Genomic DNA, 21,207 nt, shown 5'->3' with positions numbered 1-21,207 from the left:
GGGGTGGTTACTGGGGAGAGTGGTTCTGAAACTAAGAGATGGGGGTGATGCAGGTATTGGCTGTGTCACTCAGCAGCTCTTCTAAAGGACCCCTGGTGTTTTCAACATGACCAAGATGCTCATGTCTGAAAGAAGAAAACAACAACAACCTGACACTCAAAATGGCAGCCTGTGAAGGACGAAGGCCGGGCTAGTTCAGTTGAAGGATTGAGTAGGATTCGAGGTCTCTTGTCAGGTTTCAATGGAGGAGTACTGTACCTCAGGTTCCCCGGGCTTAGAAAGGTAGATGGCACTCCTGTGGCATGCATCGTCCAGACACACTGGGAGAAGGTGGTCCTGGAACCCATCTCCATCTGGAAGAAAAAAGAGAAAGACACAAATAAAACAAGGAGCAACAAAAAGCAGGATGATGGGAAAAACTGAAATGAACAGAGACAGAACAACGGAGGGAGGAGTAAAAACATTTCATCAGAGCATTGAGGAAAGAGAGAGAGACAGGTAGGTAGGGAGGATGAGAGATGGGAGTGAGGTAAAAGGTGAATGATAGAGACTAAAACAGTTTCACAAATCAGAGCGAGCTTGTCAGTCTTTTCTGTGTTATCATCCACTGATGTTTACTGTCAGACTAGTAGGATGGCACTGGCTTCCACTGATGAAGCACATTATTATTCCGACAGAGTGGGAGAAGGAAAAGACACAGAGAGAGGGAGAGATAGGAGGAGGAGAAGAAAGAGAGGGAAACTGCAGTGCCTGGTGAAGCTCTGATGCAGGGTGACAACCCCATTGGCATTCATAGGATACAACACAGGACCAATAACAATGTAAATCAGAGGCCGAGCCTGCAGAGAAACCCAGAGATTACACACTCTCCACACTTCCTGTATTCCCCTGGCCCAGGGAACCAGCCTGCAGCCAGACACATTACAACACCCCAGTCTGTAATCTGATCTGGACCCTGTCATGCAACCAGACTTGGGAAGGAGGCTCTCTCTGTGTGTCAATTTGAAAAGTTGGACACATTTTATTTGTGTGTGTGTGTTGGTGCGCGCCGATTAAAGAGAAAACAATGTACAAGGAGTTATCCTTGAGGACGACCATGAAGTATTTCAGACTTCCTCACGACAATGCAAAAGCTAAGAATAACGTGTGTCACTAGTTTGCCTCTCCAACACTGCTCTCAGAAAAAAAGAGGCAGAGAAGATGAAGTGTACCTCGACAACGTCAGAGAAATATCACACCAGAGATGAACAAAATAATAAATACTGCCTGGGAGAGAGGGGGAGGGGGACCATCACAAATACCCCATTCATATTTCAAAAGCATTACCTGAGAAGACTCTCTGCACATGGACCCCTATAGTTCTACCACAGAGCTGTCACTGTTAAGACACTAACGGAGGAAAAAAGTCGTCACCTCAGAAGTACGCTCGTACATGAGCTACCTCCGCTCGGAGAAAAAACAGAACACAAATCGTCACATCGTCGACGTAATTCCTCTACCTGCATTAGCAGTCAACTCCTCCGGTGGTCCTTAGCTGTGCAGTCTCCATCAATGACTTACGCATCGGGCGCTGTCGCTTTGAGAAATGCAATTACGGTTACGGTAAGGCGGACGGGAATGTTTTGTCTGGCGTATGTTGTGCACGCATTAAGACTACGGTGGCGTGGCTACAGTGTGACGGAAGCGCTGCACCAGCGGATGCAGCCGTTAAACTGTGGTTTACGTCAGACATTCTCGTGGAGTCATTCTAATGCGTGTGTCAAACTCATTCCACGGAGGGAAGAGCATCTGCGGGTTTTCCCTCAAACCGTGTACTTGATTGCTGAATTAAGGTCAATCATTAGTAAGGAACTCCCTTCACCTGGTTGTCTAGGTCTTAACTGAAAGGAAAAAAAAAAAAAACCTGTAGGCCCTCCATGGAATGAGTTTGAAAGGAAGAAAGGCTAACCTTAGTTGGTAACACTGAAAAATCACACAATGAATGTAAAATGGAAACAGCCCATCATTACATTATCACCATTTGAATGCGTCTAGATTCATTTTATGGATGAATTGTTGATGTAGTGAGTAAGGCGATAGAGATGGTGTGTGTTGGAGAGGAGGTTTAGGAGGAAGGTCTCTCCTGTATCCATCATCTATCACTGAGGTGTATGTGGAAATTGAAAGCTTGGAGTGTGATCAGAATAACTCCCACTCCGATATCAAGCAGACGCGTCACACTCTTCGCTTTCCTATCTCCCTCTCTCTCAGCTCCATCTGCCTATCTCTATTCCTCCCTCTCCCAGCTCCATCTCTCTATTCCTCTAGCTCCCTCTCTATTCCTCCCTCTCCCAGCTCCATCTCCCTATTCCTCCCTCTCCCAGATCCTTCTCCCTATTCCTCCCTCTCCCAGATCCTTCTCCCTATTCCTCCCTCTCCCAGATCCATCTCCCTATTCCTCCCTCTCCCAGATCCATCTCCCTATTCCTCCCTCTCCCAGATCCATCTCCCTATTCCTCCCTCTCCCAGATCCATCTCCTATTCCTCCCTCTCCCAGATCCATCTCCTATTCCTCCCTCTCCCAGATCCATCTCCCTATTCCTCCCTCTCCCAGATCCATCTCCCTATTCCTCCCTCTCCCAGATCCATCTCCCTATTCCTCCCTCTCCCAGATCCATCTCCCTATTCCTTCCTATTCCTCCCAGCTCCATCTCTATTCCTCCCTCTCCCAGCTCCATCTCCCTTTCTCTATTCCTCCCAGCTCCATCTCCCTATTCCTCCCTCCCCCAGCTCCATCTCCCCCTCTCCCAGCTCCATCTCCCCCCTCCCAGCTCCATCTCCCCCGTCTGTGTTCTATCTGCACACATCCAGCTTTTCTGTGCTGCTTTTTCCTTTTTATTTCTCGCACATTGAAATCATTTGAGTCTTTGAAGCGCCCAGTCTCCTTCTCGTTCATTCCTCTCCCGGAGGTCATACCCCCCCCATCTCCACAGAACAGGTGCTCTGAATCCAATATTTGTCTTTTAATTATATGCTGATATTCAAAATCGGCACCAAAAGCTCTGTCGACTCCGGGAACGAAAGTGAAATCAAGGATAACGTGCTTTGAAGATCAGTGCAATTAAGCTCTTTAAACCCGTTGCAGGTGTTACAGGCGTGTGCTGGCTTATGCCCCGGTTCTCCTGCCTGCCTGGCATGATGCAGTGACAAGGGCCAAGAGAAAGCAAGCGCAGAAAAATATGGAAAATATAATGAATTCCGAGGGGTTAATAGAAGGCAACGAGAGGGCAACACGGAGTAATTGGGAGCTCCAACATCAGAGCCAAACATTCGACACTCATTGAGTTTCATACTATGAATGGTCAGTCCGTCTTCATTCTTTCGTCATCCTTTTTCCATTTAAACGGCATCACCTACACATGTGCACAGCTGACCAAAACGGTAACGTGTCACATAAACAAACGGGGGCAAAAGCATTGACGCGTTCCTCCGATTCCCGTCGGTCCTGATTTAACCTCCAGAGCCTGAAAGTGTAACAGCGTTGACAAGATATATCCCTCTGAATCTTTAAGGAAAGTCTTTGAGCATCCTCCTCTTAACCTTCCCTAACCATGGTAACAGCTTGAAGTGACATTTCCATAGTGATAAAGTGAAAAGATGATTAAAGAAGAAGAAGTTTGCTCAGATAAGCTTGACATTTGAACAAAAAGGCCAAGTCCGTCAGAAATAAAGAATTAAATAGACACAGAAAGCCACATAGGTAATTTCCCTGGGCTCAAGAAACATTTGCATTTTTGGGATGAGGAGATTTGTACTCTAAATATTTTATGACACTCCTGACTGTTAAAATATTGATCTTGGCAATGATGTGTATGTATTTATGTATTTGTTTGTGTGTTTCATCCAGTTAAAATGTAACAAATAGTTTACTTAGCGTGAATATGATGCTTTATAATATGGAATTGATTAGAACCATGTGGCCCATCTAGAAATCCAATCTGATTTTGGACCTACTTCAACTTTAAGATTACAACTCATCTACTGGGACTGAATTTTTACTTCAACGCCCAAGCCAACAAACTTCTGAACAATGAGTAAAGCTGAGACATTCTAACAAGATAGGATGTTGGGAAACTCTGTGCTCTCTCTGTCTGGGAAATCCTATTAGATCAGAGCTGTTTGAAAATGTCATCCCGAAGGAGCACAGACAGTTACATTTAGGGGCCTTTGAAGACAGACACCAACAATTCCTGATACTGCGAAAGAGCAATGATGGAACTGGGAGTTTAAAAGACCGAATGAGAAAACACGGAAAGAGAACTCACTAAAGTCGACAAAAGAAGACTGGCCAACTTTCTTGACATTTTCTGGTATACTTCCGGGCTGGGTTTTGGTGAAGTTCCCATCCTGAAAAAAAGGAACGTTCAAATTAAGACGTAGATACAGTTGGCTACTGTACATTTAAAAACTGAATGATGGACAGAGTGAAAGGACACAGGGGTGACAGTGGAACAGTAGCAAAGCAAATAACATAGCTGTGCTTTGAGATTCAAGCTGGAATAGTCTCTCTATACAAAAGGATTCTCTTTACTGTATATGAATATGGCAGGAGTATCAGCGTGTGTGTGTGCCCTCTCTAGACTCTGGGCTCTTGGGGGACTGGTGTCCAGTGACCCACGTAGTGGCATTCATTAACACAGAGCTCTCAGCGGACCCTGACACAAGGCCCCAGGAGAGCAGGAACACTCCTGTTACCATGTAGAAGACCCTCTGGCCTTTACACTCCAGCCAGAGGGAACACGCTGCACCCAAAAAAGCATGCAGCGAGCTACATATAGAGACACACTAGCAGGCTGGGATACACACGGCACAGTCGTAGGTTCTGCCGGCTTCTTGCAAACCAAACATATGGCCCCTTAGAATGTGAAAAGATAACGTCAAATACTTTTTCTCAAACAGGAGTTGCTTTAGTTTTGATACCATAACGTGAACGCAGCAGGACTTCCCTCCCTGCTCCGTGACTCTACACAATGTGGCATAATGAATCGTGTATTTGGTACAAAAACAGAAAAGGGGGAGATATTCGGGGGGCTGTAAAACTCTTCCGCTCTCCTTATCTCCTTCTCCCTTCTGGAGCAGCAGATGAGAACCCGGCCTGGTAGGAAAGAGGAGTCCTACCGAGCAACCCATTACTGATTTATGGCATTTGGGAATATTTTCAGAGAGAAGAGAGTAAAAACAAAAAAACATCATTTTTTCACGATTCTTCCTTTCTGCTTGTGCTTATTTATTACCGGGCATTCAGACAAAAAGTAGGCAGCTTTTCAGACTGAGCGAGCATGTGAGTGTCTCCCGCCTGCCCATCCATCACGCATCTCTCTCACTCTCTCCGTCAGTCAGTACCTACCTACCTACCGAGCAGCTACGGCATGGCAGGACGCACCGCTCCGCAGTGTGGCTCTGCTGATTTGGGTCTGTGTTATGTTACACGGTGATCATCTGATTGAGTCTGGGGTTGACTCATGGAGCACCGATGATGGTGTGTTTGGAGAACACAGACACCTGGATGGTTAAATCTGTTCGGAACACACGGAGATGCTCCGACTGAGTGCGTTTTGATTGAGTGTGTCCATGTGCGTATGTGTGTGTGTGTGACTGACTCGTGGATTGCGGGCGTGCTTTAAAAACAAGAAGATTGAGTTGTGGGGGCATCCCGAGTGGCGCAGTGGTCTATGGCACTGCATCGCAGTGCTAGAGGCGTCACTACAGACCTGGGTTTGTTGCCGGGCTGTGTCGCAACCGGCCGTGATCGGGAGTCCCATAAGGACACAAATGGCCTGGCGTCGTCCAGGTTAGGGGAGGGTTTGGCCGGAGGGGCTTTACTTGGCTCATCACGCTCTATCGACTCCTTGTGGCGGGCCGGGCACCTGCAGGCTGACCTCAGTTGTCAGTTGAACGGTGTTTCCTCTGACACATTGGTGCGGCAGGCTTCTGGGTTTGGCAGGTCTTGTTTCGGAGGACGGGTGACTCGACCTTCACTTCCCAAGCCCGTTGCGGGGTTGCAGCGATGAGACAAGATCGTAATTGGGGAGAAAAAGGGAGTAAAATACCAACAAACCCCCCAAAAAAAAAAGAAAAAAATCATATGATGCAGTCGGTGTTAACCATCTCTAGAGTATAGTAGGGGAGATCTATGTCTTTGTGATTGACTGGTGGTGGCCTACTGATTGAGCATTTGAGGCACGGGAGCCGTTCCTGATTAAATCTGTCGTGTCACCTTTCTGATTGAGTGAGAAGCGCTGATTGAAGTGTGAAGATCCACAGACTACGGCAGCAGGTTCACGTTTACACACCGTGCATTTGGCGTGTCTCTCATGCAATGACGCGCTTTTCGAATCCACTTTACTGCGACTACTGAGAAAACGTATCAAACAGCTAATGCATTCCCTGCATGATTGTTTAGCAGGAACGGCTCCTTCAGCTGGTGAATTGACAGATCATATCAGGTATTAAAGTAAAGGGGTTGCCCATGGCTTGGTATTAGCCAATGAAAAGCATCCCCTCTGCCTTTCCATTCTCCACAAACAAAAGGCTGTTCTTGTGTAATCAGAGAGAAGAGCAGAAGGATGCCCGGGGAGTCTTCGGAAAGAAAGTCATTAAAATGAAATGTTGAAATGGGCGAAAGCACTGGCCTGTTACCTGCAGCTGTTAAACGAAAGACACCCCAGTAAAGGCAGCAGCCAGGAATCACTGGGGTCTTACACAGAGGAAACCAGGAAATGAGTCTCTGGTGTGTGTCTGTCACAGGGTGTGTGTGTGTGTGTGTGTGTGTGCGTGCGTGTGTGTTGCGTCTGTGAATTAAATCATGGACACACTTCAATAACTCTGTTGCCACCAATCACTGGTGCATTCCACCATCAACCCCAAAAGCAAACCCCTCGTCCTCCCAAAATACGTTCTAGAAACAAAAAGAACACCACCAACAGGAACGGGTAAACCGGCTGGATGAAGGATTTGGTGAACACACCTCTGCTTTTAATCACCCAACCCAATTATCCCCTGCTGGACTGTCTGTCTTTGGCTGATGCACTGTGCAGTGTCCCTACAGGCTGAGGTAAAGCAGCACGGCCCGGGGAACACAGGGGAGATTACCTCCATAAAAATAGATTATTAAAGCACTGTCAGAAAGGTTCCCTCCAGCACAAAGACAGACCAGTTGCAGCACTGGAGAGGTCAAACTCAGCAGGAGGTGAACAGGGTCCATCTACAATACTGCACCAAAGATACTCTGCACCAAAGAAACTCTTTCTCCCCTATCCCACTGTTTTCATCCATTTTGCCCTCCTTCCTATCCCTCCCTCAGTCACATTTTCCATATCCCTGCAACCTCAACCCTTCCCTCCTCCTCTCTTCTTCTTCTTCTTCTTCTTCTTCACAAAAGGCGGGTGCCCTGCCTGTGCTTCATGAGACTCTGCATCCTGAATTTTAAATACCCTAAAAAACCTGAACTGACTGTACCAATGCACTTGCAGAATGCAAACTACCACATCAGTGGAAGCGCTGAATAAAATCTACCAAAAAGAAAGTCTCTCTGAAATGACTGCTGTGAGAGAAACAACTACATTTACATGTTTGTCATTTAGCAGACGCTCTTATCCAAGCAATTTACAGCAGCAATTTGGATTATGTGCATTGCTCAAGGGCACGTCAGCAGATTTTTCACCTTGTCTGCTTGGGGATTCGAACCAGCGACCTTTTGGTTACTGGCCCAATGCTCTTAACCACTAGGCTTCCTGCTGCCCCAACTAAACTCTACCCATGTTTTCACTGACTGTAGATCGTCATTGTACACAGAGTCAACATAAAAGAGAAATGTGATTGTGTCGTACCTTATTAATCCACGTCTCGAAGCCCAGACCATTGCCAACTTGGGTTGTGAGGAACAAATCTGAAAATATAATGAGAAAGTATGTTATTATTCACTGGGAGCCATTCCTCCAGTAGAACCAAAGAAAACCAGAGACAAATGGAATCGTGAGGCCTACAGTGACTTTCGCAGAGGTGTAAAATAGAGAACAGAAGCCAACAGTATAGAAATAGAAGCTATAGCAACCCTTGACTGTGCAGTAAAAAAAAAAGTTAGGTTGATTTTCCTTGTGGAGCCGGAACGGCTGATGGGAGCAGGAGCCTATCTCCTGTTTCTGTAGAGTGAGTCAGCTTGATGTGTAAGTACACCCTCTGGACAGGATGCTAGTCTATCGCAGGGCCTTACCTCCAATATATCGCATTAATGCTGAGTGCCAAGCAGAGATGGATCGGGTGCCATTTTTACAGTATGTGGTATGACTCAGCCGGGGATCTAACTCCCAAACTTCCAATCTCAGGGTGGACACAAACTAACCACAAGGCCACTGAATTAGTAGTTTGTTCATCATATTCATCACATCTCCTGCATTGTACTGTCCAATCACACATCAGTTCACAGTGTGACACTGGTAGGCCCTATGGCCAGAGAGAGAGAGAAAAGATGGCGAATAGTAAAAACAGATGAACACTGTTTTCTTTTCAGTATCAGTCAAAAGTTTGGACACACCTACTCATTCAAGGGTTTTTCTTATTTTTTTACATTGTAGAATAATAGTGAAGATATCAAAACTATGAAATAACACATACTGAAGTGTGAAGCAAATATAAATATAGATTTGATTACAGCTTTGCATATTTGGTATGCCCTCAACCAGATTCATGAAGTAGTCACCTGGAATGCATTTCAATTAACAGGTGTGCCTCGTTAATAGTACATTTGTAGAATTTCTTTCCTTCTTAATGCGTTTGAGCCAATCGGTTGTGTTGTTACACGGTAGGGGTGGTATACAGAAGATAGCCCTATTTGGTAAAAGACCAAGAACAAGTCCATATTATGGCAAGAACAGCTCAAATATGCGTAGAGAAACGACAGTCAATGAGTAACATTTCAAGAACTTTGAACGTTTCTTCAAGTGCCGTCGCAAAAACCATCAAGCTCTACGATGAAACTAGCTCTCATAAGACCCAGGGTTACCTCTGCTGCAGAGAATATGTTTATTAGAGTTACCAGCCTCAAAAATTGCAGCCCAAATAAATGCTTCATAGAGTTCAAGTAACAGACACATCTCAACATTAGCTGTTCAGAGGAGACTGTGTGAATTAGGCCTTCATGGTCGAATTGCTGCAAAGAAACCACTACTAAAGGAAACCAATAAGAAGAGACTTGCTTGGGACAAGAAACACAAGCGATGGACATTAGACCGGTGGAAATCTGTCCTTTGGTTTGATGAGTCCAAGTTTGAGATTTTAGGTTTCCTGGTGGCCATGTCTTTGTGAGCCGCAGAGTAGGTGAACGGATGATCTCTGCATGTGTGGTTCCCACCGTGAAGCTTGGAGAAGGAGGTGTGACAGTGTGGGGGGGCTTTGCTGGTGACACTGTCTGTGATTTATTTAGAATTCAAGGCTCACTTAACCAGCATGGCTACCACAGCATTCTGCAGCAATACGTCATGCCATCTGTTTTGCGCTTAGTGGGACAATCATTTGATTTTCAACAGGACAATGACCCAACACACCTCCAGGCTGTGTAAGGGCTATTTGATTAAGGAGAGTGATGGAGTGCTGCATCAGATGACCTGGCCTCCACAATCACCCGACCTCAACCCAATTGAGATGGTTTGGGATGAGTTGGACCACAGAGTGAAGGAAAAGCTGTCAACAAGTGCTCAGCATATGTGGGAACTCCTTCAAGAATGTTGGAAAAGCATTCCAGGTGAAGCTGGTTGAGAAAATGCCAAGAGTGTGCAAAGCTGTCAAGGCAAAGGATGGCTACTTTGAAGAATCTAATATATCTAAAATATATTTAGATATGTTTAACACTTTGTTTACTACATGATTCCATATGTGTTATTTCATAGTTTTTATGTCTTCACTATAATTCTACAATGTAGAAAATAGTAAAAATAAAGAAAAACCCTTGAATGAGTTAGTGTCCAAACTTTTGACAGGTACTGTACATATTTCAGTGCTTTTTCTTTTCACTTCCACTCCGCAGCAATTATTCAGATTTTTTTCTCTGAATTTAATTCTAAATGACTTTACAAATGAAGCAACCTCCAGTCTGCAGAAAAGCTAATTGTACATGAACAAATGGTCATGATGAGCCCTTGGGCTCTGTGTGGGCTCCCTGTTTAGCTCAGGGCTGGGGGAACTCAGCAACAACACTAAGAAGGAAGGAAAAAGGATGGAATAACTTAGCCGGGATCCCTATCTCTACAGTTATTAATGAATCTATTGTGAGACATCGCATGCAAGACAGAATACTAAATTAAACCTCTCAACGCGTCTTCTAACATTACCAGGGTGGCAGAAAAAAAAATGCCCGTAGGGTCCAATGTGTCTTCTCCCTATAGAAATATGCTTGTCATAATAAGTGAAAAGCACTTATGTTCTGTGCACTGTAAAAGACAGCATGATAATTCGGATGGTGTCTTCCAATTCCATTGAGATATTAAACAGATTTTTGGAGTAGAGTGCTGCCCTTTTCTCTTAAGTCAACATTCCTATTCCACTCATGCAGTGTCTGCTTCATACCGCCCATGGAAATCCAACATCGAACTGTGATAAGCCTAAGTGTGGCAAAATGGAAGGCACACAAAGAAAACTCCACACACCACATGGGCCTTTAAAAATCGGCCATCATGCAGGCAGATGCCCTTTTCACGGAAGGGAGCGATAATCTCATCCACAGAGAGGCTGCTTTGATCAATAGTCCCACTGTGGGTAGCAGATACAGAGGGGAGTGGGGTGGAGAGGTTATCCATACAGATAGAGACCTTTGGAGACAGGCACTACTATACATTTCACAGTGTGTTGCTGAGGGAACCGCAGAGTTTAGCTGCATTCTCCCTTTCCACGAGTCCCTCTCTCTCTCTCGCACTCCCTCTGATCTTCAGACGTGTGGCCCATGTGGAGTGTGTAGCCTCCTGCAGTCTGCTGATGAGGAGTAAACAGGTTCATTAAATCAGGCTGTAAGGAAGCTCTCCCCAGCTAGCGGTGGGTATCTGCCTGTCTGATTAGAGGGGGCATGGACGAGGCAGGGGAGCTCTCCACATCACTGAGAAATCCTGTAAACACTTACAGCCTCCCACGGGACACTCCTCCTCTCCTCGTCATCCTCCTCCTCTCCCTGGTTCACAGTAACGACATACTTCAGTGGCTCTATAAGGACCTCTGCCCAGTAAAATAAAAACGGCTGTATAAACTTCTTCCGTCACTTGGTTTTACACAGTTCTACGTGTATAACACTTTTATTTATTTATTTTTTACAAATGGCACCGCTACTTGAGCAAGAGAGATCTCAGGAAAACCCAATAGTAGTCAATATAACACAATATAAATGGGATGTGCTCCCACCCATCCAGGACATCTACTAGAAACAGTGGCAGAGGGAAGGCCCGTGGCATGATCAAAAACCCCACACACACACACCCCAGCCACGAGCTGTTCATTCCCTTACCGTCAGGAAGATGGTGTCGGAACATGAGGTCTGATAGAAACTGTCTCTGAGCCTGTTGGTATCAATAATCCATCAGACTGCTGAACACTTGAACTGGTCTGCCCACCTGCTCTGATTCTCCCCATCTTAGCACACCCACACATCACAACTGCTGCTATCAGACTTGTACAATTATTGCTAAATATTGCAAAATTGAAAATAATTTCCTTCCAATCCCCCCCTTCCCCACTTGTTAATATTGAACTATAAATTGTGCCTTCCTGTATTATACTAATATCATGACATGATTCGATCAATTACATTACGCATGGAAAAGTACTGATGAACATAAAAATAAATGTCATGGTGAAATGATCCAATGTATTTATAATCGAAGTGACTGTGTTATGACAGTTGTGAAAGCTTGGGTTAATTCAAAGTCTGTGAAGACGGCAGTAATTACTCTCCTCTACACAGTGATAATGAGAGTGAACTATGTGGCTTGTCTTCACCTTTCTCATGCCATGTATGAATAATAGTCCTATTACCTATTCATTAGACTTCTCCATAGACAGACAGGTTGCCCCCCTCAACGTATCAATGTTCCGGCTTACACAAGCTTTCACAAGTGGCTAGTTTGCATCAACTACCTTCACTAAAATCACTGCTTTATACCGGCAAACTTTGGTATCGGATCGCAACGTTCCAGCATGCCTCGTGATTTGTTGGGAGAGTTGTCTGTCTGAGGCTCCGCCCCTGAATGACATTTTTTTCCCTTTTCGAAGTTACCAAGAGAGTCCGTCATTCATCCCAGACCCTAGTCACTGCTGTTGCCTAGGGCCAGAGTTCCCGACAATAATTCATTTGGGAAAGCCATTCATCATGACTTTAAATACAAAACAAATTACAAAAGGTGCAGAAACTTGCAGGTTGATATACACAGTACAGGCAATTGGATAGACTTCGAAACAGACTTGTGCATATTCAACCCGTGACTCCAATGAATGCATAATTCAGGTATGCGTAAAGGCTCTGGGCTTTAAGTGATATGTCATGTCACAGTCTAGTTGCAGGATTGCAACCACAAAGCTAATTAAAGAAAGTCTTAATTATTAAAAGGTGCACTATGCAGAAATGGCTCCGCCATTTCCTAGTTGCTAAAATTGGAATAAGTTACATATTGCAGCTTTAAAATAGAGAATATATTGTTTTATTACCCCAAGACTTCCAAGCTGTGGCATTGGAGTAAAAAAAAAAGCAGGTGCATCTGCGGATGAAAACCTACGAAGCAGCAAATCCCAACAGTGATTTCTAACATCTTAATTGCAAAGTGTTCATCCTTAATCAGTTGATTGTTTCTCCCACCTCCTCTCTTGGATTAGGGGTGATTATGTTTGTTTCAGTTAATATTCTCCTCGTAAGAATAGAATAATCTAAGAAAACACACAAGACCATAAATATGTTCACAGATGAGGTAGGCTAATTGTTACTTGCAGGATAAGCATTGTCGATTTGAGCCCGCCATTACAGATCCAGAGAGTGGGTATCAGTTTACCTCTCCTTTTCATGGAGCCTGATGTAGCCCATTCAATCAGCTCAAATCAAGTGTCCTTTCAGTCTTACTGCGTCCTTAATTGCACGGTGAAAGCCTCTGTCCTCTTCTCTGTGGTTGGTTGTTTGTTTTTCAAGGCCTGCTTGGCATGCTACCTCTCCATTATGGCATGCATATTTCAAAGAACTCCAGGATTAATATATTAACGAGCACATTTTAGATTATACCTTTAGGCGAAACCTGCCATAAAAAGTAAATCCAAAGAGAGCTATTAAAAGAAAATATTATTCTATTCATGCCCCGACAGACTTCACACATACAGGTCTACATAGACATGGCTATGCAGCAGCTAAACATGACGTGGTATGGGAATTACTTGATTGAATAGTGTCTATGGAATTGACAATTAATCATGAAATGACTATGCAAGCGGATTTGGAGAAAGGCGCAAAGCATGATCCCAAACATAGTTACATAACACACATTTACAAAAAAAAACACACATATTTATCCATCTGGCTTGCTCTGTTACACACATTATCTATCTAATACGGATTACAATGAGAAACATTAAAAAAAAGCACAGGGAGGGGACCTCTTGTTTGAGAAGTGGAAACATTATCCCGCAGTTTTGTTAGCAATATTCAATTAAGTCTAATGAGAATGTTTAATCGAGAGCACTGTGTGGAGTTCCATCCTCCACATCCATAATCTCTGTGCTGGGAATACCAAACAATACGATGGGTTTGAATGCTCTTCCTCGTGCCCTGCTTTGGAGCAGGACACATGTTGGGAGACAGAAAGGGAATAGGGGGCTCAAGGGAAAAGGAGGCAACTCTGGAGAATTCTGTCTTCTTCTCCAACACTCTATACTGACCTTTCCCTGTTGCCCATCTTTCTGAGTGGAGGAAGGAGACAACAAAGCGACGAGTTAATTTCTCTGATACAGAGAGGTTGCGTACATTTCAGCAACTACGGCAGGCAAACAGCGTGAGAAGAAGAGTCGGCTGTAGACGGTCTTGAGAAGGTGAGTGGGAGATTCTAAAGCAAAGCAAATCAATGTTGTTGGCTTCTATATGTTGGGTATACAGATGACTCCGTAAAATAATCTCCAGATCCAATCTAGAAGGAATATAGCTTCTATCTAAATCGACCCTCAATTTGACCTATTCAAAGAAAATACTAGCCCTGTGTGTGTAATTGGAGAGGAATGCTTTGCGTTATTCATAACCTCTCAATCAGATTTGATTGGGGGGATTGAAAGCAATTTAAGGCATCGGGGCAGCAGGTAGCCGAGTGGTTAGAGCATTGGGCCAGTAACCGAAAGGTTGCTGGATAGAATCTCCGAGCTGATAAGTTAAACATCTGTCGTTCTGCCCCTGAACAAGGCAGTTCACCCACTGTTCCCCGGTAAGCCGTCATTATAAATAATAATTTGCTCTCAACTGACTTGCCTAGTTAAATAAAGGTTAGAAAAATGTATCTGCTGACGGTTTGACTTCGAATTTATTATAGCTCTCAATTCCATTATACAGAACGGGAGCAGGGATGAAGCGCCACAATATCCCTGCATCACAATACCTTGTAAATAAACAGAGCCACCGTTCTGATCTCTACCCAGGTGGAAGTGGGGCTTTGACACAGTGTATAATAGAGTGGGGTATTCTCTCACTCCCCAACCACCTGCATCGATTTCCCTTTCTCTCACACTTCTTTTCTGCCTGACATCATTTCATTATTGCTGGGTAAATCCTAGACGGGAACCTTCAGCTAAGGCTTGAGGATAACAGGTAAGGATAGTTCAATAGCTTGAGCTGGAAGACGGAAGCAAACCCGTAAATAGACTCACTGTGAGCCGAGGTGGCTGTTATTGGGTTTTTATGTCAGTTGCAGGCCGTCTGCCACTGCAGTTTGCAGCCTTTGGCATGATAGAGCTGCAAGAGTAAGGTAGCGTGAGAATATTTCTTGCTAAATACTAATCAATGGAATTCCAGATTAACCTCATTGTAAATTATCCCAGAGTTTTCAGGGTATTGCGGTGTCTGATTGCAGAGAAAATTCTCCTCAAACTAATTCTCTGAATCTATTAATGTTACATCCAGAGTTGGGAAAAAAGTTTTTTTTCCCTCAGTTTTAACAAACATTGACTGAGGTCAGTTCAATTATTTGAATTCCATTTTAAAATGTCTATTTCTATTATGTGAGCTCGATGTGCAGTTTCTGTAGAGATAAATCAGATCAAGACTGAACTGTGGCACGTAGTAGGGAGTTTAGTTTCCAACAGGCCCATATTCGACATAGTTTAGCGCAGAAAACGTGGTACAATGACCATAAATCAATTGCGTGACTGCTTTAAACTTGTACGGTCTGTGTGGAGCAGACATGGAGACAAAGAAGAGAGACATGCGATCGAGAGGGATAGAAAGCAGTTGCTTGGCGAGGCTGAAAATACATTATCTAAGTCAGGGGTGTCAAACTCATTCCATGGAGAGCCGAATGTCTGCGGCGTTTCGTTATTTTAAGACCTAGACAACCAGATGAAGGGAGTTCCTTACTAATTATTGACCTTAATTCATCAATCAAGTACAAGGTTTGAGCGAAAACCCGCAGACACAAGGCCCTCCTTGGAATGAGTTTGACTTATGTTCTAAGTGATTGATAGTTGCAATTCAGCAGTCATAAAGTATGCCTTACTTACTTTGAAGAACTACAAAAATGTTGAATTTGTCAGACAGCATAGGCAGCAGCTCTATAGATATAAGATGACTTGGAATTAAATAATAAAGTCATCAAATAAAATATTTTATTCAAGTAAAGTGAATTAATGATAGTTAATAAGTGATAAGCAGTAATGGGCAGTCACTAACATCACGGGACTTTTATTAACAGTTTCATTTAGTGTTGTCATAGCATTCAACCCACAATGCATAGTGCATTTGGTGTCAAAAAATAAATAAATCTAAACCGAAATTGAAAGCTGTGATTATTTTTTCAATAACCGATCGGAAACCAAACATACCTCAAAAAACACGAATCGCCCAGCACTAAAAGGCTAGAAAGCACTCCTACTAGGTTATCATAGAGTCAACAGGGAGGAGCAGCAGAGTCATACCAGCAGGCCAAATTATGAGTTTGGGACTAACTAAATGAAACATTAAATCTCCTCCTTCCATTCTCCTACTGACAATGATGATTAAAGCTCGATATACTTCTCTGGGTCAGACACTAAGGACTGTTAATTGGAGAGAGATTCTGTTTGGAGAAAATGAAGGGAAAACAAACAGCAGCAGCTGATGACAAATGGGGGTGAGCACATTTGAAGATAATTATAGTGCATCCACAGCTCAACCTCAAGTTTCACACAATGCTCACACTGTATGTGGGATGCTCAGCCATCCCTACTGTCTCTAGCATGTGCTACAGCTGGCTGGCGTTGACACCCTCTCTCACACAAGCCATGCGGTTCAGCAAGGTGCGGTGCAGTGCAGTTAATGAGCGGTCTTGGTGGCTTTTCTCTCCCACCATTGTTCATTTATTCAAATGGGAGGTGCGTTGTACTTGGAGTCAGAGGAAGGCAGTCTCCTGAGAGGTTTCCTCCATGCCAGACAGAACACATTCACACAGAGAACAAGGCTAGGCCTAACGAGGAGGAATCAAACTGCTGACAGTCTTCCAACAAAAAGATGTCAAATTAACCAGGGCTTTGTTGTGACATATTTTCTTTGGTTTTCCAATGGGGGAAAAAATACAGTTAATGGGTTGTCTTGACAAAGATAGTTACATGAATAAGGTATGAGAACAATAACACCTGTGTGTATGAAAAAAGTGCATCATAGTCAGTAATAACCAATCTACAAGATTATCACAGTATTCCATTTCAGAATGATGCAAGTGTTAAAGTTGCATTAACAGGCCAACTGCATTTAGAGCTAGTTAAACCCTGCCTGCTTTTAACCTGTGGTTAATGCCTAAAGCCCAAAGCCTCCTGCCAGCAATGCTGTAAACCAAACAAGACATTCCTCTGCCCCCTCTGCATTAGTGTCCGATGAATCCAGACACCTCCCAAGCCCCACCTGTCTGCAGTTATCACTGCTGCGCCCGCTCCCATTAGCTGAGATGGGGAGCCTAAAAGCAACCCTCTCCTCTCTCCATAGGCTTTAATGCCCCTGAGCAGCATATTTGTTAGACTATTACTCAGCAAACAAGCTGTGACTCCAATTCCCTGCTCAGTGACAGACGGAGGGGAACAGAGAGGGCGGGGTGGGGGGCGAGCGCTTCACCCCTCAGGCTGGAGAGGAGATGGGATCATGCAGGGCCAAGTGAGTTTGATCTCATTTATCTGCCCAGGGGTTGGAGGCCGGATGTCAATTTGTGTACGAGTGAGGACTCAGAAGGGAAATATGGGTTGAATTAGGCAGCCCATAACGAGGGAAAAATTAAGCCATAATTGTGCTTGTGTGTGTGCGGGTGCTAAATATTCAGAGCCCTGAGATAGGCCATTCCATTCTCATCGGTTTGTCAATTGCGTTTTCATGCATTCTGTTCTTATACAATGATGGCTAGGCCGTCACTGTAAATAAGAATTTGTTCTTCGCTGACTTGCCTAGTTAAATTAAAATAAATGAAAATGTACCTCCCTACTCCAGTCCACGTTTCTGCTGTTGCACGGGAGAAAGAAGCCTTTGACATTATAAAGGAAATGTCATGTCAGTCATCAGTGAAATGGATACCTCAACCACCAGACATAGGGAGCCTTCCAGAGATAAGCAGGGATGGTAGCTTCAAGCTACTGAATCCCTGCACCGACAAAATCCTCAAAGAACAGTACTGGCGTAGATAGAATTCAGGAGAAATACAGGCTAAACATGAGGTAAAAACAACTAGGCCAATATCCCAGAGTCGATCCCTGTGTGACATGAGGATCCAGGGTACATCTCTATGAGACTAGAAAGAGACCTTCACCTCACAGTGGAGTGCTCAAATCTGTTATTTTCTCAGGTGCCGGTAAACATTATTATTATTATTTTTTTTAAAATAATAATTGAAATTCCGACCTGCTGTACATCAGGTAGGTAATGGTTGAAACGTCAGCCATGCCGAATCGATGTTAGCCAAATAGCCATTCTAATGACAGCCACAGATAATATGCAGCCAGGAAAAGCAAAATAAATGAAAAATTGACATTAACTTGAATCATTCAAATGAATAATTTCTGTGCTGCTGAAAATGCCATATATTTATGCTCCAATGACTACTGCTTGAGCAAGGACAGACAGGACATGGACACTCAGTGGTTAGAGGTTTACTCGCCGCGCTACACAGCTACAGTATATATTCTCTATCAAGGACAGTAACCCAACACTCAGCCCATTGTCCTATTAAAGAAGATGGGAAGGGAGAGATACAGACTGCCTGGCCAGCTTGAATGAAATGTGGCTCTGTCTTCTGCAGGGAGGAGGTGATCAGACCGTGAAACTACCAATTTAAAACTTGCCAAAGCCCAAAGGAGGATTTAGGCATGACATTAAAAGATGCAATGACAGCATTGAGATACAAAAACCTCAACATATTGTTGGTATTTGTACGATATTGTACGTAGCTTTCAAGGAATGAAAAAAAAAAAAAACAACTAGACAGGCCGGAGAAAAATGCACGAGAGCTGGACTGAGCCGACAATCTTCATGCAATAATCTCCAAAATAAAATACCATATTGTATCAATGTTTTCCCCATTCACCTCGTTTGTGTAACTGAAATTAAACGAGTTAGGGACAAACCCAAAAGACTCCGTCAAAGTGAGCTTCCGACATAAAGCAAAAAAAGAGCATGGAGAAGAGCATGAAATTCAGGGTTGGAAAAAAGTGAAATCCCATAAATAAATCCTCCATAAGCCAATTCCTGTCCATATACACAGTGTGCCTTCAACCCAAAGCACCTCATTCACAAACATGACACAACTGCACCAGAAAATGGAAAGATGCTATTCTGAGGAGAAATAATCTCATAAAACCATTAAAGGGAACAACGTAGGTGCATTATGGGGGATTACACCAACTCCTCATACACTGGATTCCATTTCTCTGCCACTTGATTCTGGGGAGCAAAAACAGGAGTTTAACTGCTCACTGAAGTCCTGTAACAAGCTTAGGAAGCCCACCCTTGCAGTGGAGTATAGCCTACGTAGATGGTTAGGCCTGTGTGAGCAATGTTATTGTGCCCATGTCGGAGAGAGTGTGTGTGTGTGTGTGTACTTGCAAACCTATTTGATTCCTGTAGTGAACATGGCTTTGCTCCAGACGCCCCTCAAGGTACTTAAAAATCTGAACAACTGTGTGGGTTTGACAAAGATTTTACTTACAGAGAGCAGTTACATCTTTCCATGTTGAGTGAGTGCATACGGTAGATCTTTCAATAAAAACTATTTATTCAAACAATTAAGCTTCAGGCAGATACTGCTGTGTGTTTGGTCTATATGGATGAACCCTGTTTGGTATTATGGTAATATACACCACTATAAGCCTGGAGGGGGAGAGTACTACACGTAAGAGGATTGCATTGGAAACAGCTGCACAACCAGAGGCCACAGATATACTGTATACAGTACATCAGTGAGAAATTAGATGCTTTATTTATTCATGCATTCATTTATCTACACAAACTGATGTAAACAAATGTATTGTACGTCTGATACTCTGACAGCTTTCCGGGAAGAGACTCAGCGTAAACATTGCACCTCAAAGCCTGGTCCCTCACGAGCACACAGGGCTCGTTTCGACTCTGTAATTATTCAAATTAGTACCGAACACTGCAAGTGTAGAACACTAGAACGTACGGTTCCATGTTAAGACGATCACAGAGAAAGTTGCCGTGTCTGACCTACGGCAGGTATCTTTTTAGGGTATTTGCTTACTGAGCTGGGACAATTTAACCAGCACATAATCATTCATATTTAAGCTGCTCAGGGATTAGAAAGCCATACTCCTTTGGACACGCCAGCCCACCTGGAGAGAGTATCTTAAAGGTTAGACTTCTTTGCTACATCACAGACAGGCTATGTTACAGTTTGGATTATGATTTCTTTCTGTGCTGGGTAAAGGATTGGCACTGTGGGTGTTGACCACCTTCGTCAAATGCAAGCAGGAATGTTACAACTGACAGGTTTAGCCAGTCAGTCCGTTTGAATGACTGCTCGCTGCCTGTTTCTCATATTCATCTTGAGACTGTCGACCCGAGCATCTGTCCTAGTTTTTTTGTTGTTTGTTGCCTAGGTCGACAGAGAAGCAGAGACCTGAGCCACGGGGCACACGTCACGCTGGCAGGAGCCTGGCAGAAGTGCCGCGCCCAAACCAGGAGGCTGCCCTGTCGCCGTGGAAACGCTGTAGAGAAAATGGCTGCAGATTAAAAACAGCACAGAAATGTACAATTATATGGTCTTCTGCAGTGGGTGTCTGGTGCAGCCGCATTTTAGCTGTGAAGAGCTTAGCGTGGGAGTGAGGATGCTGCTTTTCAGGAGGAAATGAATTAGAGAATTAGGTGAATCAGAGCGGTGTCTTTCAACTGCACCTCACCTGCCTGCCTCTCTAAGCATGGGGAGAGAGGGACTGGGACATGACTGTGTAGCCTGCACTAGAGGTCAAGAGAGTGTGCAAAGTTGTTCCCATGTTTTCCAATACCCCATAGCAGTGGTTCCCAAACTTTTTATAGTCCTGTACCCTTCAAACATTCAACCTCCAGCTGCGTTCCCCCTCTAGCACCAGGGTCAACGCCCACTGAAAATGTTTTTTTTTTGTTGCCATCATTGTAAGCCTGCCACACACACACACACACTATACCGTTAATTTATTAAACATAAAAATGAGTGTGAGTTTGTCACAACCAGGCATGTGGGAAGTGACAAAGAGCTCTTATAGGACCAGGGCACAAATAATAATCAATAATTTTGCTCATTATTTAACCATCATACATATAAAACCGTATTTGTTCATCGAAAATTGTGAATAAATCACCACAGGTTAATGAGAAGGGTGTGCTTGAAAGGATGCACATAACTCTGCAATGTTGGGTTGGAGAGAGTCTCAGTCTTAAATCATTTCCCACAGTCTGTGCCTGTATTTAGTTTTCATGGTAGTGAGGGCAGAGAATCCACTCTCACA

At 43.9% G+C, this 21,207-nt stretch overlaps 1 protein-coding gene across 2 annotated transcripts in view; it reads right to left on the bottom strand.

Moving 5' to 3' along the window:
- LOC112232219 (T-cell immunomodulatory protein) overlaps positions 1 to 21,207 on the bottom strand; it is a 118,865-nt gene that overhangs the window by 86,246 nt on the left and 11,412 nt on the right. For both annotated transcript variants that reach the window (XM_042330839.1, XM_024399031.2), the window contains exons 7-9: positions 7,869 to 7,927; positions 4,305 to 4,386; positions 259 to 353 (exon numbers count right to left, since the gene is read on the bottom strand). In XM_042330839.1, the coding sequence (XP_042186773.1) occupies positions 259 to 353; positions 4,305 to 4,386; positions 7,869 to 7,927 (236 nt within the window). The remainder of the gene's footprint in view (positions 1 to 258; positions 354 to 4,304; positions 4,387 to 7,868; positions 7,928 to 21,207) is intronic.

The sequence above is a fragment of the Oncorhynchus tshawytscha genome, linkage group LG12, assembly GCF_018296145.1.
Source record: "Oncorhynchus tshawytscha isolate Ot180627B linkage group LG12, Otsh_v2.0, whole genome shotgun sequence".
In the NCBI taxonomy this organism is placed as follows: Eukaryota; Metazoa; Chordata; class Actinopteri; order Salmoniformes; family Salmonidae; genus Oncorhynchus; species Oncorhynchus tshawytscha.
The sequence above is the reverse complement of the archived record's forward strand: the minus strand, read 5'-3'. Positions and strand labels throughout refer to the sequence as shown.